This window comes from Lissotriton helveticus, chromosome 12 (genome assembly GCF_964261635.1).
Source record: "Lissotriton helveticus chromosome 12, aLisHel1.1, whole genome shotgun sequence".
NCBI lineage: Eukaryota > Metazoa > Chordata > Amphibia > Caudata > Salamandridae > Lissotriton > Lissotriton helveticus.
In genome coordinates, this window is record NC_136073.1 from 288,261,486 (window position 1) to 288,287,326 (window position 25,841).

General features: G+C 46.1%; 1 protein-coding gene across 1 annotated transcript in view; it reads left to right on the forward strand.

The window, feature by feature from the left end:
• Nucleotides 1-25,841, forward strand: part of LONP2 (lon peptidase 2, peroxisomal) — a 796,271-nt gene that overhangs the window by 581,364 nt on the left and 189,066 nt on the right. The window contains exon 12 of the mRNA XM_078670264.1: nucleotides 436-578. Coding sequence (XP_078526390.1) covers nucleotides 436-578 — 143 coding nt within the window. The remainder of the gene's footprint in view (nucleotides 1-435; nucleotides 579-25,841) is intronic.

A 25,841-nucleotide genomic window follows, 5' to 3' on the forward strand; every position in this document is an offset into this window, starting at 1 on the left:
AAAATAAATATCATCTCATCACAAACATTTGCAATGGCCTGTTTTTTCAAGCACATTTGGGTGACTGGTTGATTTTAAGTAACTTTGTATACAACTTTAATCATGTTTTTCAGAATCTAAATCAAACATGCTTAGTTAATAGCAAAAATCCTAGAAATCACTGTATAGCACAAACGTTCCTCACAAACATTAAGGTTCATTACAGCCAGGATTGGAAGCTCGTCCATTACGTTTGTTGAAAATGCATTTGTTGTCTTGTCTTGCCTTTTCCCCTTATTGCATAGTAAAATACTGATTTGTCAAAATAATTCTGTCGAGGATTAGCATGAGGCTACTGGACTCATCTTCCGCATTATAGTGTCGTTATAACGTGACTGTTTGAGGATACAGCTGTAAATCTTTCAGTCAAAGCTTCTTTTTTTTGTCATGTTTTAGAATCTAGGGAGCATGTTCCAGAAGATTCAAAAATGGAATCTGTCAGTGACTCTGCTGCCCTGGCACTGCCACCTGAGATGCCAATACTAGTAGATCACCATGCGTTGAAGGATATTCTGGGACCACCTATGTATGAAATGGAGGTAAGCCCAGTCTTATTCTTCTGCTTGCCTGTTGTTCAAATTGTTGTATTCTATATTTGTATTTAAGTGAAGCAATGTCATTTTCTACAAGGTACTTCATACTTACGAAGCAAGTGGTATGTAATGACAAGATCGGTAGTTATATAAAGCTATAAGGTTTATGGAATTGAGACAGATGAATGAAGACTGGGAACAGGAAACATTAATAACATGCCTGTTACACACATATATCAATGAAGGTAGCTGTCATCATTGTATGGCAGAAGATGGAAGAGAATGGATCAGCAATTGGACAGGTCAGCAGGTGTCAGATTTGCAGTGGTGAAGGGAGGCTTTGAAAGCAATTACGAAAGGTATGTAGCTACCGTCCAGGAAAGCTGTGCACGTAGATGGCAAGTGTGGTAGCAAGATTGTGCTCAGAGAGGGAGAAGGAGTTTAGATGTGTTGGTAAACATGAGGAAGGTCTGGTAGGCAGAGCTCAAAGTTTGTATAGTTGTGTGGTGAAAGCAATTTTGAGCACAGTTTGATTCATCTTTCATGGATCATGAAAGGTATTCTGTTTCTAAAATGGGACTGGAGTACTAAGATATAGCGCTTGAGAATTTCAGAATTGGCTTTGTTCATGCCTGTTAGACATGACATCCTTGTTGTGGTCTTCTCCCAAACTTTTTGTCTTCTGCCCTCTTGTTTTCTGAATTTGTTTTCGTTGGCATTAGGACTCTGTGCACTTTACCACTGCTAATCAGTGCTTAAAGGCAGTGCTTGCCCCCTAAAAATGGCAACATTAGCCTACACCTGATTGGAACATTTAATTTACTTGTAAGTCTCTATTATTGGGTCTACATGGTATCCAGGGCCGGTAAATTATATGCTATCAGTCGACCTGCAGCAGTCATTGTGCCACCTTTTGAAGTAGCACTTTAAAGCTTGTCTCAGGTCTGCAACTGCAGCCTGTATTACAGTTTTACATTGCCATTTCGACCTTGCAAAGTAAACCTTTTGTCAGGCCTAAACCTTCCTTTTTAATACATGTAAGTCATCCCTCAGGTGGGCCTTAAAGTCCCATAGAACTGGGGCCTTTGTATTTAAAAAGTAGGGCATTTGGGTTTGATTTTACATACTCAGATAGTGAAAAAACCCTAAATTCGTTTTTCAAATTTGTACGGTCTACCTCTCCCATTGGATAACATTGGGTTACTTTATTACTATTAATATGTGATAACATTTGATTGGGAGCAGGTAGAAAAATCATATTTAGACTCAAATGAGTTGTAATGTAAAATCCTCTTTAAGAGTAAAGTAGAATTTAAGTCACAGTTCTGAAAATGCCACTTTTAGAAAGTTTACATTTTCCTCTCCTAACCATTTGAGCCTCTGCCAGTGTCCTGGGTTGCATGACTTTGAATGGCTCTGCTGTTGGGCTTTTTGTATTTCCCCAGACAGTGAGGAAAAAAGGGGGCTAGGTCTGCCAGGATGTTTGGGGGTGGAGGTTTTTCCTGCCCCACTTACAGTTCAAAGGGCTTGCCTACGCGCACACAGAGGAATCTGACACTAGTCTTTTGTCACCCTGGCCTTATTGTAGCCTTGACAGGGGAAGGGACAAACTTTCAAAACCTGATGTGAGGGTCGGATATGGAAGCCCCCCGCTTCAAAGGCTGGCATCAGGTATTAATATTGGACCCTCAAAGCCCTTCTGCAGTACACTACTGGACCTGTGGAAGTTTTCAGAAGGACTGCCTAGACCCTTCTGCTACCGGAAGACTGCACTGCTGCTTGAAGGTCTGTCTTTCTGATTGATGGAAAACTGGACCATCGCCTTGAACGCAAGAGCACCAAAAGTGAATCCAAGGGTTAGTTGGATGGCCTCCTGTGTAAGCTACAGGGACATAACAAGCTCCTAAGGACTTGAAGCCGGCACCTGTGCCCCCAGCTCCTAGACCCTTGGAAGTGGTGTTAGATGTGCTGCTACTGCCTAGCTCCTTAAACTTGAGACTTAGAAACATTTTCACCAAAAAGTGCCCTGTCAACTGACAGAAGTCCAGGCCCTACCTGCCAGATCATTTGCCCAAGGTGTATCTCTGGTCAGGCTGACTTCATGGTACATACTGCTATGTTCTTGTCTTCAGTAGCAAATCCTGTTCAGCGGGGCCTCTCAGTGAAGGCGTACAACCTTGTGGCACCCTCATCGGCTACAGTTTGCATTTATCCTGCTGGAACTTTTCAACTTCCAAAAAACTGACAAAGTCGGAAGGTAAAAATGTTCACTGCAACCTCGTCCTGCGGTTTGTGTACTGCATAACTACTTCACACTTTGCGTCTAAGTTAAGCCTGACTTCTTCTGATAGATACATCTGCCGTGTGGATTCCTCACCTTGTGAATATCCCCCTGCGTCAGCAACGTTCGGAAATTTTCTTCGTAGCACGCCGACGTGGACGACGTCACAGGAGTACGACCTCGCGCGTGACTCCGTCTGATGTCACCGACTCCTTATCAGGCCCACGCCGGCGTGATGACGTCAGTTCCCTTTTTTCCGCGTCTTCGACGCTAACGGTTTTTGGGATCTTCTGCGATACTTTGTATTCTTCTACTGTTACAGTGTTGCTGTTTTTCCTTTAATTCTTCTTCTTTCATCGAAGATGTCGTCGAGGAAGACAGGCTTCAAGCAATGTGGGTCTTGCGCTCGAATGATGTCGATCACCGATCCGCATGGCGACTGCTTGTGGTGTCTTGGATCAGACCACGACGTTAAGAACTGTTGGTCTTGTTTTAAAATGAACCCTAAGGCACTACGAGAGCGTGAGGCAAAACATCTTCTTGCGAAGGTAAAAGGAAGAGAGATTGGGAGATCTTCGAGGTCGACGTCGAGACGCTCGAAGTCGAGGCAAAAATCTCGTTCGAAGTCGAGGTCGGCGTCGAGGTCGAGATCCAGAGCGAGGTCGAGGTCCGGAGCGAGGTCGAGGTCCAGGGAGAGATCGAGATCTGGATCCAAATCGGCTTCGGGTCAAGCTTCGAGCTCCTCGAAGAGGAAGCACAAGAGGAGGAAGCACAGCTCTAGACATCATTCGGGGAAGGAGTCCTCTGATTCGAAGAAGTCTCGTAAACATCATAAGGACTTCGTTTCTCCTTCTCCTGCTCAGTCTCTCGGATGTTCTCCGGCTCCGGAACAAGAACCGGATCCGATGTCTCAGCATTCTTCGGAGCATGAGGAAGAGGAGGAGGTAGTTCCTAAAACTCCAACTCCGATGGAAACTCCTGTGGATCAGGAAGGTCAGAATGAGCCCATGTCGGAACATCCTCCTTCAGATCATCCGGTAGGTTCGTACCCTCCTTTTCCTGGTCCTGGACAGGACCCCTCACATTTCCTTAATGCAATGTTTGGAGTTTACTCCAGAGCAATGTACCCCGCTGGAGCACCTGTTGGTCCCATGGGTCCATTAGCTTTCAACTTGGGCATTCCTCAGTCTTACGCCCCAGCTCCATTTGTGCCATTTATGCCGGCGCCTCTTACACCTTGGCTCGGTGCGGCTCCACCGAGGTCTTCGACTCCGCATGCGGCTCACCGACTTCGGATCGACCTCGTAGTTTGGATCGAGGTACCACGCCAGTCCGTGAGTCTCGTCTTCCAACTGCCCCGGCTCCTCGCTCGACGTCGGAACCGGCTCCGTCGGAGTCGTTACCGGATCCGTCGACTTCGGTTCGTGTGGAGTGGTCGAGACGCAGGGCTCAGCGTCTCTTGGAAGAGAAAAGGGGTGAAGATTCTGATGTGGAAGAGGGTGAGCTTCTTGATCATGATGATTACTTTGAAGACCTACAGAATGCTAGTGGTCTGGAGCTCTCTCCTGAGTGGGGTTTGCCTTCAGTTTCTGATGCACCATCCAAGGAAGTGGCACCCTACCATGTTGTTATTAGGAAGGCTGCAGATCTTCTCAACTTAACTTTGCCTACTTTTGAGTACAAGCCCAACATTCTTACAGAGGTTTTGCACTCTCCTTCTTCTATTGTTGAACCTACATTGCCGTTCACTGATGCCTTAACTGATCCGATAAAGGAGGTCTGGAAGAGACCATTGACTGCTCCTGCTGTTTCTAGGTCTATTGCAAGACGCTACAGAGTGGCTCCTGGTGACCCTGAATTTCTCTCTTCGCATCCTTCTCCGGAGAGTCTGGTGGTGCAGGCTGCATGTTCTAACAGGTCTGCAGGTTCGTTTCCTCAGGTACCAGCAGACAAAGACTCAAAAAAAATTGGATCAGTCTGCAAAGAAGATTTTCTCTTCGGGCAGCATGGCCCTAAAATCCACTAATGCTACTTGCCTTTTGGGTAGATATGTCCATGCACTGATGGATTCTGTGAAGCAATTGTCATCTAAGCTTCCAGAGGAGGATAGAAAGAACTTTAATGAAGTGGTCTCCGATAATCAGGCTGCGGCACGCATGGTTATTCAGAGTGGCATGGACACAGCCAGGATTATGGGCTCTACTGTTGCAACCAGGAGAGCCGCATGGCTAAAATCCTCGGATTTTTCTGCAGATGTGCAATCCACGTTGCTAGACCTACCACCTTTTGATGGGACTGGTCTTTTTGGGAAAAAGGCGGATGTCGCACTGGAGAGATTTAAAGATAGCCGGGCTACTGCAAGGTCTTTGGGTCTCCAGATGAGAGGATCGACAACTAGGAAGTTTAGAGGCTTCGGTAGATCTTCTTTTCGTCCCTTCAGGCAGGGCCAACAGCAACAGCAGCAGAACCCTCTGTACAAGTCCTATAGAGGTAGACAGAAAGGTCGTGGACGTGGGCGTCAAGTCTCTTCCTCCTCCACTTCCTCCAATAATGCCCAACCCCCACCCGCATCAGCAAAGCAGCCCTAGATCCACCATTCTGGATCATGTGGGTCCGGTAGGGGGTCGGCGTACTCATTTTCTACGAGATTGGGAATCGGTTACATCAGATCTTTGGGTTCTCAATCTCGTAGAAAATGGGTATGCACTTCCTTTTCAGGAGTTCCCTCCCAATTACCCTCCTTGCCAAGGCTATTGTTCGGAGGACCACCTGCTTCTCCTGCAGGAAGAAGTCCTGGCTCTGTTCCGAAAGGGTGCAATAGAGGTGGTTCCAGAGCAGGAGAGGGGTCAGGGATGCTACTCCCGGTATTTCCTGATACCCAAGAAGGATGGCAGACTTCGACCAACCCTGGATCTCAGGATTTTGAACCTCTATCTCAAACAGGAGAAGTTCAAAATGCTCACCCGTGCTCAGGTTCTTCAAGCGCTGATGGAAGAAGACTGGATGGTGTTGATCGACTTGCAGGATGCGTATTTTCACATCCCAATCCTGAAGTCGCACAGGAGGTATCTCCGTTTTACGGTGGGATCGCAGCATTACCAGTTTGCGGTCCTTCCTTTTGGACTTACTACTGCGCCTCGAGTTTTCACCAAGGTGATGGCGGTGGTGGCTGCACATCTCAGAAGGTCGGGGATTCCTGTTTTCCCCTACCTGGACGACTGGCTGATCAAAGCAGAGTCGCCGGAGAAGGTGCTCCATCATCTAAAAGAAACAACTCTGTTGTTACACAGGTTGGGTTTTTCAATAAATGTGCCCAAGTCTCACCTGGTGCCCTCCCAGCGCAACCTGTTCATAGGTGCGGTACTGGACACTACTGTGTGTCGTGCATTCCCTCCTCCTCAAAGGATTCGCGACATACAGGAAATGATTCCTTTATTCTACAATGGAGCGGTTGTTCCAGTCCTAAAGGTCCTTCGTCTGCTCGGTCTGATGGCTTCTTGCATTCTGTTGGTCAACCATGCACGCTGGCACATGAGGGCACTCCTGTGGTGCCTCCGCAGGCAGTGGTATCAGCACAACGGAGATCTCAGGGAGTCAGTGAGGATCTCCAGAGAAGCTGCAGCGGATCTATCTTGGTGGGGCGTGGAAGACAATCTGTCTCAAGGAATGCCTTTCCACTGCCTCCATCGGTTGCCACAGTGATCATGGATGCCTCCACTCTAGGGTGGGGTGCTCATCTGGTGGATCTGGAGGTCAAGGGTCTTTGGTCTCCAGAGGAAAGGTTGCTTCATATCAACCTTCTAGAGTTACGGGCGATACGTTTGGCGCTCAAGGCCTTCCTCCCTTCCCTTCGCGGTCAGTCAGTTCAAGTCCTGACGGACAACACGACCGCGATGTGCTACATCAACAAACAGGGAGGAGTAGGGTCGCAGTGTCTCTGCAGAGAGGCTCTGCGTCTCTGGTCCTGGGTTCAGGACCACCAGATTTGTCTGATGACAAATCATCTGGCCGGGGTTCTGAACGTTCGTGCAGACGTTCTCAGTCGGCAGTTCTCTGCCGATCACGAGTGGAGGCTTCACCCGGAGGTTGTTCACGACATCTTTCAGATGTGGGGGACTCCTCGGGTGGACCTATTCGCCACTCACGAGAACGCTCATTGCCTGTCATTCTGCAGTCTCCAGTATCCGATGCAAGGAGCTTTGGGGGACGCGTTTCAGTGGAGTTGAGGAAATCAACTCCTTTACGCGTTTCCTCCCATACCCTTGATTCCTCGGGTTCTGAGGAAGATTCGCCAAGACCGGGCCCAAGTCATATTGATCGCCCCGGATTGGCCAAGAAGGGTGTGGTACACAGATCTTCTCCACCTCTCCTCTCACCCGCCGCTCCGTCTCCCTCACAGGGCAGACCTCCTCTCTCAGATGGAGGGGCAAGTTCTACACCCCCACCTCCAGACATTACACCTTCATGCCTGGAGATTGAGCGGGGAAACTTGAGTTCTTTTTCTCTCCCTCACGATGTGGTGGATGTCATTCTTTCTGCCAGGCGTGACTCCACTAAGTCCATTTATTCGTATAGGTGGTCAAAATTTGTCTCTTGGTGTAGGGAGAGAGATGTTGACCCTTTGAAGGCTCATTTGTCTGACATTTTGCAGTTTGCTCTTTCTCTGGCGCAGCAAGGATTTGCTGTTGCCACAGTCAAGGAGTATCTTTCAGCCTTATCGGCATTTCTCTGTTTGCCGGATCAGCCCTCTCTTTTTAAGTCTCCAGTGGTTTTGAGATTTTTGAAGGGACTCATTAATAAGTTCCCTCCTACTCCTTTTGTGGTTCCTCATTGGGATTTGAATCTTGTGCTGACCTTTTTGATGGGTTCTCCCTTCGAACCTTTGCACAAGTGTCCCATGAGACTTCTTTCTGTTAAAACGGTTTTCCTCGTTGCAATCACCTCGGCAAGGAGGGTAAGTGAGCTTCAGGCTCTTAGTTCCAAGCCCCCATTCCTGTCCATTCATGCTGAAAGGATGGTTCTTAGGACCAGGGCTGCTTTTCATCTTGGACAATCCATTACCCTTCCTACCTTCTATCCTCCCCCTCACCCTTCTAAGGAGGAAGAGAGACTGCATCGCCTGGACCCTAAGAGGGCGGTGTCTTTCTATCTGGACAGAACTAAAGACTTCCGGATGGATGACCAGCTGTTTGTTGGTTTTGCTGGCTGCAAGAAGGGCAGAGCGGTGCACAAGCGCACACTTTCCAGGTGGATAATCCTGTGCATCAAGATTTGCTACTCCTTGGCGGGTAAGGACCCTCCTGAGGGTATTAGAGCACATTCAACTAGAGCAAAGTCTGCAACATCTGCTTTGTCTAGAGGTGTTCCTGTTGAGGACATTTGCAGGGCTGCGACTTGGGCCTCCCTCCACACTTTCGCGAAGCATTACTGCTTGGATTCCGAGGTGAGGAGGGACGGCCACTTCGCGCGTTCTGTCCTCCAAGATTTCCTGGTATAGCAGAGTGGACACCCTCCTCCGGGAGTGGGGACTGCTGTGGGACTCTATCCACAAGGTGAGGAATCCACACGGCAGATGTATCTATCAGAAGAACAAGTTACTTACCTTCGGTAACGCTTTTTCTGGTAGATACAATATCTGCCTGTGGATTCCTCACATGTCCACCCGCCTCCCCGTTGTCCACTCTGTTATACCTGGTCTTTATGTATATATGTTTGCTGCTATTGTGCTATTTCTACTGCACACTTTGTGTGCGTATTTGATTTGTATGTACTGTGTACACTGTATATTTGCATATTTGCTGTCGTTGGTCCGTCCGTGTGCCTCGAAGGCACGGAAAAAAGGGCGGAACTGACGTCATCACGCCGGCGTGGGCCTGATAAGGAGTCGGTGACGTCAGACGGAGTCACGCGCGAGGTTGTACTCCTGTGACGTCGTCCACGTCGGCGTGCTACGAAGAAAATTTCCGAACGTTGCTGACGCAGGGGGATATTCACAAGGTGAGGAATCCACAGGCAGATATTGTATCTACCAGAAAAAGCGTTACCGAAGGTAAGTAACTTGTTCTTTTGTGCCAAACTGCCAGATGGTTAAGCATAGGTTAATTTAGTGCCTTTTGTGGTTCACCCTGACAAGGATTGTGGTTGTTTCCTGACTGGGGCTTTCTCCCCCTCAAACAATTACCCAATTTCTTACAATACCTAAATTATCTTTAGAAAAGGCTGTTTGAATTGTATCTGAGTTGTGGCAACATCCTCAAACCAGGTAGATTTATGTGTTGAATTATAATTAATAAATATTTTGCTCATGCAGTTACTAGTTTTGTTTATTTAATTTCCTTATTGCAGAGAGAAATACCACTCTTCACATGGCCTGACAAACGTTGTAACCCCCCACTTCCCCCCCTTGCAGTCCCCTGCCACGCTTACACTCAAGTACTAGGATCACTGTTTTGGTTCCACTGAAGAAGTTCGAGCTTTAGTTTTCAGGTTTCACCTCAGACATCGCTGTTGCATGACATTTTGTTACCTTATAATGGGTTTAGAGCCTGCCCATTACTTACATTTGCTTGGTTCATTGTCACTCTTGTTTGCTTTTTTCTAATTAGACCATGTGGGACTCACTTTCTCTTCTTTGATTTGACCCTGCCCTGGAGCATGGACACATTACTTCTGTTATTCCTTTGCTCCTTTTTCGGGTGCTACTATTTTCTTTTTGTTTAATCACTTGACTAGAGAGCTTATGTTTTCCTGCTGTCTCCCCCTTGCTCGCTGCCCATGTGCTTCCCTGCCCTTGTATGCCTATTCCACCCACCACAGTGCTTTATTGCGTGTGCTTCTACTCCCACTTCCACATAGCTCTCTTTCTCTTTCCTTTGATCCCCTTATTTTCCTGTCTATTTGCTTCCCCTTCATGTTCCTTACTCAAGAACTCCATTTTGCGCCCCTCCCACCGGTTGCTTCCCCCTCTGTGTTGCTTTCCTCGACTAAGATGCTGCCCTTATTTGTTGCCTTCCCATCCCCACCAGCTGTTCTATTCGCCCCCTCCTGTTGCTTCCCCCACTCCGTGTTGCTCCCCTCTATTTCTTCCTCCTCCCCATGTTGCTCCCCCCCACTTGCACCACTAATCTAACTCGAATTGACAATCCGAGAAGTGCTTGCATTATTTTGAGGCACCTGTACGCTTGGTGCTCGCGTCTACAAAATGACGTGGCTAGTCATGTATTGCTTTTTTTCATGTTTAAAAGCCATGCTGTCAGCATCGGTATTACTGCACAGCATGGGTAGAACCATTGGCAAATCCAGTAGGTGCCAATCGCGAAACCTATTGGTTTTACCAATGCGTGTTCAATTTATGTGTGTGTTCATGATGTCTGGTCATGTTGTCTTCCCAGTCAGAAGTGAATTTGGTTATCATTGGTGTTCAATTTGAAGTTAACCTTATAGTTCTGTGCAACTTGCTCCATGGGGTGCATATTAATTTGAAGAGTGAGGATCAACATGGCTCCCAAAGTGCACGTTGTGTAAATATTATCATAATATCTGAATTCAGACTTGTTAACTTTCTTTAAGAAAGAAAGAGTGAAACCATTGTATAGCCGTCAGGATGCTACAAAGGGAGGACAGAAAGGCAGGTTGTCCGCTTTGGAGGTGTAATACTGCCCAGTACAAGAGGAGGCCCATCCAATTTTACATTTACAAAGGTGAACCTACCATTTGGATCAATGAGGTAGTCTCAGCTGCAACGGGAACTCCAGGACAGACCCAAATGGTAAACCCTTTGGCAAACAATGAATAGTAAGCATGTATTTGCCTTCTCCACCTATGATAGATTTTTTTTACAATTTGCTGAACTTCATGTAAACATGCAGTGAGTATATTCTGTCTACACAGCATGGAATGAATAGGATACAGTTTAGAAAGGAGTCCATACCACAGATGTTTCACGTCGCTATCTTCCAGTTGTAGAGGCAGCCACTGAAAATAAGACAATTAAAAAATACTAGTTGTCAAGCGTGCTTTTCTGCTAAAGAATACTCCTATATAAATGCTCGCTCTCTTGTGGATGACCTTATCTTAAGTGGGATACTTACCTGCTTCCTTAAAAGATAGAGCACAAACTCCCAACTCTAGGCCAGGTCAGAGGCAAATAACTGTAGAGACATTGTTAGAAAAGGTAACAAAACAGAACCAAATATTCTTGAAAAAATAGTCATCATGGGGTGGTGTACCAGACAACAGCCAGGGAGAGCTCCTGGTTAGACCAGTGAACACTGCATTGCCACCATGGCAAATCGACCTCCAAGATAGTTGAACATCATACTGGCTCAATATTATCAAGATTTCTAGGTTAAAGGTCAAAGTCCAGGCAGGCGAGACTTCATCAGCCCACCGACACAGGACAGTTCCATATCTTGAATTTATCACCTCTTATTCTTTCTAATCCTGGTCCCACCCAGGGCCATCAAAGTACACGTGGCGCGTAAAGTACACATTTCAAAGGGGTCAAATAAGGCTGCACAGAAGGCATTACAACAGACATCACTGTTACAGTAAGTCATCAGCAGTTTACGGGGCGATATAGGGAAAGGATGTCAAACCTCCCAAATTGGGTGCATCAGCCTGGAGCTTGAAGTCCTAGATTGATTTCCTCTCATGGGCAGTATTTATTACAGACGTAACCTCTATTATGGTGTGCTGTATTTCCTGTACTTGTGTTGGCGAGGACTTGGCATCTGATGCGGTGGACCGTTGCTGGGATAACCTATTGCCTCTGGGGTGACCATGATGCGGTGTCGACGGGGGGATTTCACATTATCATTAGAATATTGTTCCACCCTGTTCTAGGCATCTTGAGGGTCAGTGAAAAAATTAGTGCATTGATAAGCTTTGCAGGGAATATAAGGCCATATCTAAGTTTCAACTCTCTGATTCTTTTTAACTGACATGAAAGATGTTCATTGATGTTGTACTGCAAGTGAGAAGTTAGGGAACATCATTACATAAGCGGCTTCAAAAGAGAAGCCCTTCGCTCTGGCCATTTGAAGGATCATATCACCATCATTATAATTCAGGAGTTTTGCTACAGTAGGCATGGGCGGGGCACTTGATTGTGGTACGCTGACTGAGACATTTTGCACTCGCTTAACTACAAATTAGAGGGAGAGCCCTTGAGGAGAGAATGAGGTCTTGAGCCAGGCTTCAATGGATTCTGTCATCTGGCCTCCCCAAAATATTTAGAGACTATTCTGTCTTGCCTGACCCTTGGCATTATAAGCTCTGTTCTACAGGAATCAAATGCAGTTGGCAAGCCTTCCTATTTGCTGAGACACTTCTGCTGCCCAGGATAGTGGTTCTTGGAGGGCTGGTTCATTATATTGCTCCCTTTCTCTCACCTTATGTTGGTCCTCTCTCAGCATGCACTGGTAAGTGGCCACAGAGTTTTTATTTTCTGAGTCAGGGATTTCATTAGTTATGGCCCCCAGTATCTCATTCAGTTTGCATCGGGTGTCGCTGTTCAACTATGTAAAGTTATCCAAAGCCTGCACCCCCATCGGACAGGTTAGCGCCTAGGGCATTGAAGTTTTCATTTTAGCCTCTAAGGATCCCTTATTCACACCCTTAATTCTATCCATGTGTTGGTCGCTCCAAGAAGGTTGTGTTCACCAGAAGAAGATGGGCAATGAGGAAATAAATAATAGGTGCCGCTGGTCACCTTTGATTTCTTTAGCTGCCCTACAGTAGTCCCACCAAGGGACCAGTGACAAAAAGGTGGAAGAGGGACTACTTCCTTCCTGCCTCGCCGTAGTAACAGAGGCAAATGTATGACGTGGTGGTAGTCAAGGCCTCTTACCCCATCAGGTGTCATCGCACCAGCCTTTTTGCTCATTTGTGCAGAAAAACTGCCTATTTCATTGTCTCACAGATCAAGTAAATGGCCGCTACTGGGCATCACCAGCATCCCCATTCCAGCTCCTGCATTTGCCCAAGGTCACGGGGGGGGTTCCCTTAAGGGGCGGGGTTTCTCAAGTCTGTGTTTGAGCTGCCCCCATATACTTTTCTGTGTTGAGGTGCTCAAAAGAGTCCCATATGATTGATGTTTTGGGGATGAAGATAGGTGGTGGAGAAGGTTTATTGGCGAGGTCTACTTTCAGTTTGGCAATTTTGTTTGAGAAAAATGCGGTTTTATTTTGTTGTGTAGGGAGTGGAACTTTCTCTTTGTGTTTCATGTTATCTCTGATGATATGGAATATGGTTTGCAAGGTTTGCATGCAGGGGATGTTCCCTGCACGTTAAACAGGTAAGTATCCCTTCCCTCAGTTTCCAACTGCATGTCAACTGGTATCCTGACTCTTATTTTGGCCCTGGCATCAGTTTAATCTAGCATGTGCACAGAGGCCTAGGCCTCTCATGGTAATGCATGGTCCAGAACCTCTTCTGTGACCTAGATGGGCACACAGTTTGCCTTCATAGTGGACATGGGAATACCTTGGATGTATCATATAAAAGTATGGTGGGAGCATATCATATTTTGTGAATCTGTGGTGTAACTAGACATTTTTTCTGTGTCATTGAGAATGTAGCCTGCTGACCATTCTCCTGTAATGGTCCCCTGTTATGTAAAACCCAGTATCTTGTGCTGGTATCCCATGTGCATGTCAAGTGTGTGTATTTGCACTTAGTGTGAAGCATGGGTATGGTAGTAGGTTTTACTGTTGAATGAGTTGGAATACTGGGAACGGTGGGATCCATATTGAATTCCCCTGGTTTGCATGGCATAAGGTGGAGGACGAAGGCCACTTCCATAGACAGTGAATGTAGATTACCTGCTTTCTTGTAGCCTGATAGTGAAGACCCAGACATGGCAGTAAAGGAGAACAGAGATGGGGCTTCCCTTAAAAATTTCATTAGGGTCTTGTTAGCAAAGGGCTACTGATTAGCTCTTCCTGAGCATTGCATTGAGTGTATACTAGAAATGAGTGAGGTAACTACAGTTTCTGATGTTCAAGGTGAGGAAGTTTCTAGGCCAAGTCTTACATTTTGTCTGGCCCACATTACTGCTTTAGGATGCGAGTCAGTTACAGAGATCTCACCTCATTGTGCTCATGCTTTGGATGTTCCTGCTTGAAGCAAGCCCCTTTGCCACTTTCTGTGAGAGCTATGCCTTTGCACAAAGAATGTCTCTGAGTAGCAGCCTGATAAAGGCATTAGAATGTCAAACTGACCTAAATCCGTTTTGAAGGCTTACACAGTGGACCATATCTCCTGTCTGGAAATTTTTTCATAAAAGTGGGATCTTCATGATCCCACTTGTTTGCTTTTTCAACTTCTTCTTGACCATGGAAGGGCACTGCTCCACAGAGTACTTGAAGAGGACTTGTCTCCCTGACAGCCAGTCTCACAGAGGTGAGGGGACAACATCTGAAGTCTGCACTTCAGATGATGGGAGCCAAGGGTCTGACTGAAGTGCCTATAAGCCTGCATGCCTGCTGATAGTGTAACATAGTATGCTTAGCTGTGCAGGAGGAGATATTGTCAGGGAGGAGAAGCACAGAGTCTTCCCGGCACGAGGTGCATCCTGAGAACCACACCAGAGAGTGAATCCAGAAAAGACCTGTGCCATGAAGGAGTCTCTTAGTCAATTCAGTTCAAAACTTTATTGTTTAAGTTAATAAAAACCATAACAATATTAAGACAGCGAATACATAAAATGCAGTACTTGAGAATGCAGGAATTCTTAGGCGTTACTATCTATATGGTACACCATCATGGTTGTCGTCCGTAAAATATAGCAAGGTATTAATCGTGCCTAAATTAATTATAAATAAAGACATCATAAACAGTCATTTCATCAAGAGTAAAACTGTCCAATAGTAATGGGATTAGTAATAAAAGCAATCATGATTCATTTCATCAAGAGTAAAACTACCATAATGTAATCAATAAGTGCAGTAGTGCTATTAAAATCTAAAGCTGTAATAGTTGGATTAAAAATAAAGAAATCTTCATAAACTGTCATTTCGTAGATCAGAGTTAAAACCGCCAGGATTTTACAGTTCATGATTGTTTTTAAACTATACAATCACTAAGAGTTCTGCTCCTAAGCACCACAATCTTTTAAGTAATAGTTGTCATGTAAAGACATTAAGAGTGTTAATACCTGCAATCTTTAACCGACGTAGATTTTTGTGGGCCAATAGGAGGGTCGGACCAAATTGATTTTTCATTTAGAATCAAGAATGTCATCATTTTGCAATTGAGCGGAGTGTCGGTTGGAGCAATACCTGTTATCATGGCCGTTCTACAGGATCGAATGCTCCTTGCGTTAAAAGAAAAAAAAAGCATTTTTCAGTAATACAAAACTTGCGTTCTTTAAAAAAGGGGCATATACAAACCATATTGATAAAGTCCTCCTTTGGTGCACCACGTAATCTACATATCCTTGGAACAATGTATTTCCAAGATGGTTGGTCAGCCAGGGATGTCAGAATACCAAAATGAGTTGCCATTAGCTTTCTCTTCAGATGCACCAAGAATGTCGTACTTAAGTATGAGGCCAGTTTCAGTGTGCCATAAGTTTGAAGAACCATCCAAACGTACGTGCGACTGGTTAGTCTGCTTTTATCATTTGTGCATTTTAGAAACTTTATTTATGAACTGGCGAAATACCGGGAAAGAGAGGTTCTGATTACAAAGACCTGTTTGTTGCTTTCAACAATGATTGCAGTTATTCGCTGTCGGTGGAGTGAGGATCTGCTTCCAGTGCCTTCCATAAGGCATTATTTAATAAACTGGCTCGGTTTGATTGGATTTTGTACCAGGTTTTTTTTGTAGAGTTATTTCTCCTTAGGACTTGTTGCATTAGACAGAATTTCAAGCGAACTTGAGCAGGTGTAGTATTCCGTGGAATGCCAAACACACTTTTAAATGCATTGGTTTGTAATCTGTCCAAGAGTGAAGCATCTTTTCCTAGCAAGGCACACTTGCATATGCCACTGTTGATAACAGATTAGCCGCTATGACCGCCAATAGTGACTTAAAGGAAGGACGGTCCAGTTTCTTTGCAAGTACACAGAATGCGTCAATCAGGGTTTTTCCTTTCTTAACAACGTACTGTTTGTGCATTTGATAGTTTCACCTTTTGTCTATGTTCAGTCTCAAGTACTGATAGCTGCAGACCTCCTGTAGGATTTCATCACCAAGCTTGATTTTGAGCAGTGGGCCAGCTAGATTCCTTATTGACATTATTTTAGTTTTTGTTGTGTTGATTTCAAGTTTGTTAACCATGACATAATCTGCTAGCTCACTAAGGGCCAGATGTAGGTCGCCAATTACCGGTCGGTAAAGGCCGAAAATCGGTAAAATCGGCCGTTACCGACCGGTAACCATGAAATGAGATGTAGGAGCCCAATATTTACCGAATCGGAAAATATGAGTTGGAAAAATACCGACTCGGTAAATATGAGCCGGAATAATACCGACTCGGTAAATATGAGTCGGAATAATACCGACTCGGTAAATATGAATCGGTAAATTACCGAGGCGGAATCTACCGAATTCTATTATACCGAATTCTTATTTTCCGAATCGGTAAATAAGAAACGGTAAAAACAGGCCATGGAGATGTAGGAAAGCCCAAAAATACCGATTTTGCTGAAATTCGGTATTTAAGAGTCGGTGTTTACCATGGATTGAATGCAGGTGGTAACCAGGGGAGGGCCATAAAAAGAGACCCAAAATGCACCTCTGGAACCATAATGGCGGCTTTTTACGTCATAGCAAGATGGCAAAGACTACAGGCAGCAGGAGAGAGAGAATGGCAAAGGGAGGAACAAGTGTACAGGCAGAGGATAACACTGTTCCAACTGACAGAGCCTGAAATACTCCAGAGGTACAGGCTACATCCCCAAACCATCAAGGACTTGATCAGGGACCTACAACCACTCCTGGAGCACCCAACACCCAGGGCCCACGCCATCCCACCCCATGTCCAGGTGCTATGTAGCCTACACCTGCTGGCCTCTGGGAGCTACCAGAGTGTGATAGCTGCAGTCGGTGGTGTGTCCCAGGGCTGCCTGTCCCGCTTCTTCAGGAGGTTTCTCGACGCAATGATGCAGAGGATGGGGCATTACATTTTATTCCCTGCAACACCAGCAGATTTAGCCAAAACCAAGACAGACTTCTATCACCTGGCACACTTCCCTCACGTGATAGGCTGCATCGATGGTACCCACGTCCCACTCTGTCCACCTGCAGCCACAGAGCACATATACAGAAACCGCAAGTCGACGCACTCCATCAACGTCCAGGTCATATGTAACGCAGGGAATCTCATCACAGACATCGTAGCCAAGTTCCCCGGAAGTACCCATGATTCATATATTTTCCAGAATAGTGGAATATACAAACGCCTACTTGCCGGAGAATTTGGAAATGGATACCTGCTAGGTAATTCACATTGACACACCATGACACTCACAGCAGATCTACGTCTCATGTACATGCAATTAATGTAATTCTTTCTCCCCCCTAGGCGACAGTGCATATGCCCTGCGGTCCTTTGTGCTCACTCCCTACCTCAACCCATCCACCAGGAGTGAAAGGCGCTACAATGTGGCTCACAGATCTACACGAAACGTAGTGGAGCGCACATTTGGACTCCTTAAGAGCAGGTTTCGCTGCCTCCACAAGAGTGGAGGGGCACGGCAGTACACCCCTTTAATCTGCTGCAAGATCATAGCGACATGTGCCATGTTACATAATCTCGCAACAAAGGAAGGCACAGTGGTGGAGATCACACATCATGAGGACATTGATGACGACACAGAGGAGGCAGAGCCCCATGCTATGGTGGCAGCAGCAGCTACAGATGGGAGACTGAGACGGGAAGAGATTACACAGCAATATTTCTGAGTGAGTAATGATACACAGGCAGGCAAAGTAATTTGTGTAAGTAGTTTAATTTGCACTACGCTACTGCATTGATAGCACACATTGGGCACACAATGTCAAACAGTCCATGACTGTGTTGTCACGGTTAACACCACCGTGACTTCTTCCTTGGGTGGAGGGCAAAGTCATTGTTTGTGGCCACGGACCACAGGGCGGGACTGCTGTGGCTGTGAGTCAATGTTCTCAGTGTGGCCTGGCTCACTTCCCCGACGCCTGCCGCTCCGACGTAAGTCTTGCACAGGAGTGCTTGCACCACTCCTGCAGGTGGACCCCTCACTTTCCAACACACAAGTGTCGCCTCCAGTGCCAGTCTGTTGAGCGAGCACGAGCTCCATTGCTGAGGTCATCCTGGCCATTCCTTCAGACAAATTGTTGCAGCACTGCACTATGGCATCCTGCATCGTCACTGACCGTCTGCACAGCACGGTGGTAGCAGTGTTGCAGTGGCAAACCTGTTCAGGGCCTTTGTCTGTTGCCGCACATCCACACGGGCCTTGCGTCTCTCTAAATGGTCCCTGTCCAACTTGTCACACAGGACAGTCATGCACTGTGTAATGTCAGATATGCCAGACGCCATAGACTGCATGCTCTCTGCCATTTCCCCTATGCCCTTGCCTACTGCATCGAGCTTCTTGTTTGTTGTGCGTGCCTGCCTCTGAACCCCCATCATCGCTTTTGCCTGCAGGTGCTGAACTTTGACCATGGTGGCCTCCAGTCCGCAGAAGACACCCTGAATCTGACGCACATCCTCTGCCTCCCATGGCCTTCGCCCTCGGACACTGGCCCGCGTAACTCTGGGAGTGGGCAGCTCTTCGGTGTTGCCTGTTTCCTGTGTGTCACCCTCCACCTCCTCCTCCTCCGATGTTTCAAGTATTCTGCGAGGGGGCACATCACAGCACCTTGCCCTTCCCAGCACTGGGGATGGTGTTGTGGGGGTGGGTGAATGTCCAGTCGCTCCTGTCTCCTGACTCTCGAATAAGAGAGGGGACTGTGGATGTGGTGATGTAGGCTCCTCTGGTGACACGGCTGCCTGCTCTTGGTCCTTCCCTCCGTGTGATGTGCTTGGTCCTGCTCCTTCCCTCCTCTTCTCTCTATCCTCTGCTGTGCTGCGCATTGACTCTCCTGTGGACAGACATGGACATTGTCAGTGGAGTTGTTCACCTGTGTCTCATGATAAAACACACTTCTATTGCACCTTTGCCTGTCTCTCATTTGCCTATGCTAGTTGTCTGTTGGTCCCCTTGCTGCAATGCATGCTGACTGCTCTGAGGAATCTACACATGACTACATTTCCCAGGATGCATTGCAGGACATTAGTTAAACCTGTTCTGGAGTCTGAATTGGGCACACAGAGTGTGTGAGGGGAATAGGTAAATGGGTAAATGACAATGTACTTGCATCTTACCTTGTTTTTTGGCGCCTCTTGCTGAGCTGTCTGCGTCCCCGATGCCATGGATGCATTCCTGCTCAAGGGTGGATGCCACCATCTCCTCGATGTCGCTGAGTCTTGGGGCTCGGTTTCTTCCTCCCCCTGTTGCATCACTTTCCTTGCGGTGGGCAGCAAGTTTCTTTTTTGTAATTATGCGGATGTCATACCACCGTTTTTTCAGGTCTTCAAGGTCACGGTGGGTGACACCAATGGCATTTACCTTGCCTTGTATTTCCATCCAGGTGCTGCGCTTGATGGATTCTGCTACATGCAGAGATAGCTTGCCAAAAATGTTGCTGTAATTGCTTGTCACCTCTGATACAAGCACATGAAGTTCTTCCTGGCTGAACTTCTGCTTCCTCTTGCGCTCTGCAGCATCCCTCTGTGCCTCCTGACTCTCCATGGCGCTGTGTTGGTTAGCTCAGGGAAGCCTGCTCCACACTCTGTCCTCCTGCTCTCCTGACTGTTGGTTTCTGCACCTGCATGGGCGTGGCCAGTCCCAGGTACTGGGGAGGGGTGCTTGGATCTGATTGGTTAGTTCCCCAGTGGATTTGGATTTGGGTGTGGTTGGAGTTCCTGATTGGTTCACAGGCTCACATGTTTGTCAGTTTCAAATTACCGATTCGGATTTTACCGATTCGGTAATTAACCGAGTCGGTTTCTACCGACTCGGTATTTTCCGATTCGGTACTACCCATTCATTCCTATGGCTATGGACCCGTTGGTGTGATTGGGTTTTACCGATTCGGATTTTACCGAGTAGGTAAATTCCGACTCGGTAAATTCCGATATCGGATACCGACTGATTCCGAATCGGTAATTTTTACCGATTTTTTTTATCTACATCTCATTTTCCGATTCTGAAATACCGATTCGGTATGACTCGCTATTTTAGAATCGGTAAATGAGAATTACCTACATCTGGCCCCAAGTGCGCTTTGTAATCCTACTCTTGTTTGGTTGAGTAAGACTATGTTGTCTGCATAGGAAAGATGTGTCATGCATAACTTGCCCAGACACCAAGGGTGAAAGTTTTACTGGTCAAGTCTTGGAGACAGATCTCCCATGGACAGATGCTGGGTTAAAACACAGCCTTGTTTAAGGCCCTCTAAAGTGGGAATTCTCCTTGATAGTCTTGTGCTGTTGGCTAGTTTAACTTAAATCCAGTTGTGCGTGTATAACTGCCCGATGGCTCGAAGTATTCTGTCTGGGAGTCGCCACTCCCTTAATATTATCCACAACAGGTCCTGGTCTACTCGGTCAAACACCTCTTTAAAAGTCTATAAAGCATAGATGTACCATTTCCGCAAATGTTTACACCTGTCTGCTATTAATGTGACGGCTAAGATCTTCGTGGTTGTTCCAAACCCTCTTGGAAACCCTCTCTGATTGAGTGGGACTAGCTTGTTCCTGTTTGACCATTCAGACAGCTCCTCAAGGATTAGCAATGCGTAATATTTTGCTTCAGAGTTTACAAGTGCTATTAGCCTGTAGTTGACTGGTTTGGACCGGTCTCTACCCTTAAAGACCAGGTTTATTAATGACCCTCTCCAGCTCCTAGGAATTGTGTCTGTTAGTCGTACCTCTTTGTATAGAGCAGACAGCGGGATTGCCCAGTATTCAGGATCAAGTTTGAAAAAAGTCTGTGGAATGCTGTTTGGCCCTGGCTCTCCATTCTTTTGCCCTGCCGTTATTACTTTTGAAACCTTGTCTGTTGTGTAATACTGGTTGACCTGCCAAAATGGACAGTCCTAAGTCATATGTAAGTTGCTGTATCTGTTTTTTGCAATATCTTTTGTTTTGTTATCCCCAGTGTTGTAGCTATTGTCCCACTCTACATTATCTGGGGATATGCCTTTGGTAAATGTCTTGGTTAAATGAATGACCCAAGCTTTCTCCGATACAACAGAGTTGTTTACTACTCTTGTGGCTCTGGTAATGGCAATTACTATTTACCAGAAGGCTCTAGTATTGGTTTGTTTAGCATTAAAAAGGAGGCTTGTTCAGAGTACATCTGCATTTTTTGGTCCTCCAAATTGGTTTCTTGTATTGCTTTCTCAGATTGTTCATTTCTTTCGATATGTGTTTAGGGGCGTTGGACTTTCTTGCACTCCTGACTACTCTTCTTAGTTCCTTTTTTAAGGCATGGTATTTATTTGTGAGGCCATCAGACCTCTTATCTACTTGCCTCCTAGTATGTTTTACTGTGGGGGCATGTTTTAGCAATTTCATTGAGAAAACCGTCCAAACCTCAGTTTGGCTGTAGTTGTGGGTATTGTGGTTCTGAAATTCTGGACCCTACTGTTGTCCCGGTATCGAGGTCCGATACCCGTGTCCCGAAACATCAACGTACCATGACGAATTTGGTGTCGACGAACCGATAATGATTAGGACATCATTCCTATGCATTTGCGTCATGATCGAGGCATGCTAACACCCCTGAATCGTAGTTTCCGTCCCGACCCCTCAGACTCCATTTTGTAAACGGTATCCATCTTGTGTCTTGCCCTCATGATAAGTCAATTAAAGGTCGAGCTTGATCTAAAAGGACACGTCCACCTTCCCTGACTCCCCCCTGACCTGTCCCAACTGACTCCCTTGCCTCCAGCCAAACCTGTTTGGGCAGCTCCTCGCCCAGTGGCCTAATACGATAGCATCAATGCATAACATGCCCCAAACCATTCACTACATCCAGATCATGTTTTCTACACACACGCCTGTCCGCGTTCCCTGTTTATGGCCAGTTTTATGACTAGGAGGTGCCTTCTTTTATTGGGGCTTCACCGATATCTGATGGGCGTTCCGGGCTTGGCTGGGTAATCTATCACGAATTGGACATCTAAAATACGGGCTTGCCTACATGACTTCGCTCTTTTGTATTATTGTAGAAATATGTGTATAGCCATATCATAAACTCAAGAATTCTTGCTTGCAGCTATTATTTTTGTATATAAGGAGAAGGCTGGTTCTGTAAAAACGAACAGTCTCCTGAGAACACATGACCCGTGTTTGTCGTGCTTCTAGGACACCTGTTACTTGGTAGCTGCCAATAAAACTTGATCTCTGACTGCGACTAGAAGACTCAGTGTTTCTGTGGTCCGGAACAAGGGAGAACTCAGAGGTCTTCGGGTGTTATCCCCTGGCACCAAACGGGTTCCTAAAAACCCGTTACCTCAGTTGGCGCCCAACTCGGGCGGTATCAAGCGGCGACGGTCCAAGCCAGATGTTCGTGAGGAGCTTCGTGTGAAAATTCCAGAGGACGGCCAGCCACTTCAGCGACCCCTGTATGTCGACGTGGTTCCGAAGGTCTTTGCTGCGAGGTTCCCCGCGTCCCGATGGCTACGAAGGACTGCTGCCCTGACTATCGCCTTGTTTTGGACCCAGTGATCCTTGGTAGAGCGAAACGATAGACGAGTCTTCTAGCGACGTCACCGATCTTCAAATACTTCAGTTAAGTATAAGTGGAGCGACTCCCAGTCCTTAGTTTGTCCTTAGTTTTTGGTATCCTTGAGATACGCTTTGATTTGGTACTTGCAAGCCCCAAAGCCGAAGGACTTGTGTATTCACGAGAAATATCGTAACAGATAATCCTTTGAAGTTTGAAGCTAGACTAGTGAGCAAAGATGCCTGGTTTTAGCAGACTTGGAAACTTGTTTTGTCTTGGTTATAGTAAGGACTCCCGATTAGAGGATTCCTGTCCGGTTCCTCCGATTGGAACTCCAACATATGAGCTCTATGTAAAGCACGGCGTAGGTCCTATCACATATAATGAAGTGTGGATAAAATACACCCGCAAGGATGGTGTTTTAAAATGGCCCCAATATGGTAGTTTCGACTCAGAAATATTAGATAACCTAGAGGTCAAATTATTCAAGAGAAAAGCCCGGCCGGTGATGTTTGACTCTTTCCGCTTATGGCGCAAAGAAGCCAAACAGAAAGAAATAAAATTAGCAAAAAGGAATAAAAGAGGTATGTCAATGGTGCAAGCTGCCGTTGCATACAGGGATAACGAGGAAGAGCAGGAAAACGAACCAATACTTAGGAGCAAGAAACTAGCAGTAGATAAATGCTACCCGATGTTACCAAATAAGGGACAAGGTCAAGAGGAGAGATCCGAGAAAGATCCATTAATGTCCCACTTATTAAGCTCACCTCCACCGTATGCGTTAGACGCTACTACAACGGCAAAGCATTTTACTATACCGCGCCCCGGCGCACGTAACCCAGCTCTTGCACGAACGCCAGCTCCTCTTCAGCTGGTCTCTACTTCTCCGGCGCAGCCTTCTCAAGGGTCGCCATCTTTGCTACATACTCCATCTACTTCTACGACTTTGCCTACAGCTCCAGCTATTGTCTATGATACTACGTCTGCTACTACTTCAACTTCCTCTGCTATTGCCTCTACTCCTTCTTTGCCTCAGCCTGTTTTTTCCGAGGCACTTACTCCTCCGCAAGGTTCTCCTTCTATTAGACAAAGAGTGACAGGTACCGTCACTAGTCTATTTTCACCTTTCTTTGGGTCGCCTAAAACAACGCCTAAAACAGAACATAGACAGTCCCGTAGTCAACTGCCTGATTACGAGGAAAGAAAAGTGCTGAATGAACTAGCACGCCAATGGATTATGGATACTGTTAGATATGATGTTCAGTCTGTTATGGAAGTTTTCCGTCAATGGAATGCACCCACTCAGAGATACGTATTCGAAGAGATGTGTGTATATCTGTATACTTAGTACTAAGAGGAGAGGGTCCCAGCCTAAATAGACAATTAATACGAAATGTTGAAATATACAAATAATCATGCAGAAAATGAGTCCGTCCACATTGTTTTATTCACAATGGGAGAAAATAATGCATATCACTTTTTTTGAACAATAACAATCGGTTGAACAGTGCCCCAGTAAGGGAGGGGGAGGGGGTGAGTGATATCAAGTGAGGACAATGTGATAGGGAAGGAATTAGGTGACAGAATAATCAATCAATTTGGAGGAAAAAGGTAGAATGGAGTTACATATTATGTACAAAAAGATGGACAATAAAGTTCAGACTATGTATTTACACGAGTCATACTCCACAATGCTCAATCAATGGACAGTTAGGACATGGAGTTGATATCAAAAGAACAGGTAGTTGTCGACGTTTCGACCCTCTGAAAAGCGCAGGTATTTCTATTATCCTTGCCATGGGGTCTTCATCAGGACGTGTGTCGGGGCAGGCAACCTGTATCATGAATGGATAAGGTTTGGTGAAAAGGAGTTCGTGGCTGTGTCCATTAAAAACGTTCAAGACGCGTTCCTCGAAGGGGAACTCGTAGCTGTGTCCAGTAATTGCGTTCAAGACGCGTTCCTCGGAGGGGAATGATTACTTGGGAAGACTCGTGGACAAACGATGTCGGGTGCCGATTGAATTAGACAGTATCCCGATTGAACTCGTGTGTATATCTGGGCGAAGATTTGGAGACGAATGATCCCAAATACACAATGAACGAACTATGGCGTACACGCTTTAAGTTCCATGAAGGTATGATTACAGGCGCAGATGTTGCGAAAGCGATAGAGTTGTTGTTCTCTTATAGGAGTAAGGGAAACGTCTCTAGATCATTGTACCAAGACGACGTATCAGGTAGGAAAAGAGCGAGACAGTACCCCATGAGAGAGGTTCCTCCGGTTTGGAGGGAAGGTGATGCGAATGCGAATCCACCAATTCTGCCTCATTTCCAGCGTGTATGGGTACATGTCCCCTGGAAAAGATCCGAAGTCTTAGCACTCAAGCAGACACTGCCTGATCCTCGTAAAAACCCGACTGGGTATTATAAGGAGTTATCGCAAACTGCAAGCTCATGTATAATGAATTTAGCGGATATAGACATGTTGTTTGGGAACGTTGTTCCACATCCTTTATGGAGCAAAATCCGTCATACGAACCATGACCAAGAACTAGGTGACTCATGGGCGAACATTACCGCTATGGATGCTAGACAAATAGGTGGTTTTAAACCTGAGCCGTTAATAGCTGAACTTCCCGGTAGGATTATCGCGTACATGAAAACAATAATGCCTGAAGTACGCGTAAACTGGGACAAGCTATCTGCGTGCAAGCAGAAGAAAGATGAGAATGTGTCTGACTTTTTCACAAGATTTGAGGAGACTTTCACCGATCATAGTGGTCAGGATATGGCTACCGAGGGTGGTCAAAGATTGTTTGTAGACAAATTCGTACATAATTTAATGCCTGAACTGTGTAATAAACTGAAAGATTCAGAGAGTGCTTGGGCTGTCTCTACGTCAGAGCAAATTTTAGCTACAGCCCAGTACTATGAAAATAGGCGCAAAGACGAGCTAGATAAAGTCGACAAAAAGACAAAAGATTTAAAAACTAAAGTTCTTCTCCAGCAAGCCTATCCGCCTCGTACGGCTAGTCAGCCCAATTATCAACAACAACAGCAGTATTCGAGAAACGCGCAAGGAAACGAGTTTTCCCATCAGCGTATTGCTTATGGCCCGAATCAATGTGCGTATTGCAAGGAAGAGGGTCACTTTAAAGGTAATTGTCCGGCTCTTGCGCGACGTCTGAGCGGTGCTTCAGGTGTAAGGGGAAGAGGTGTTCAACA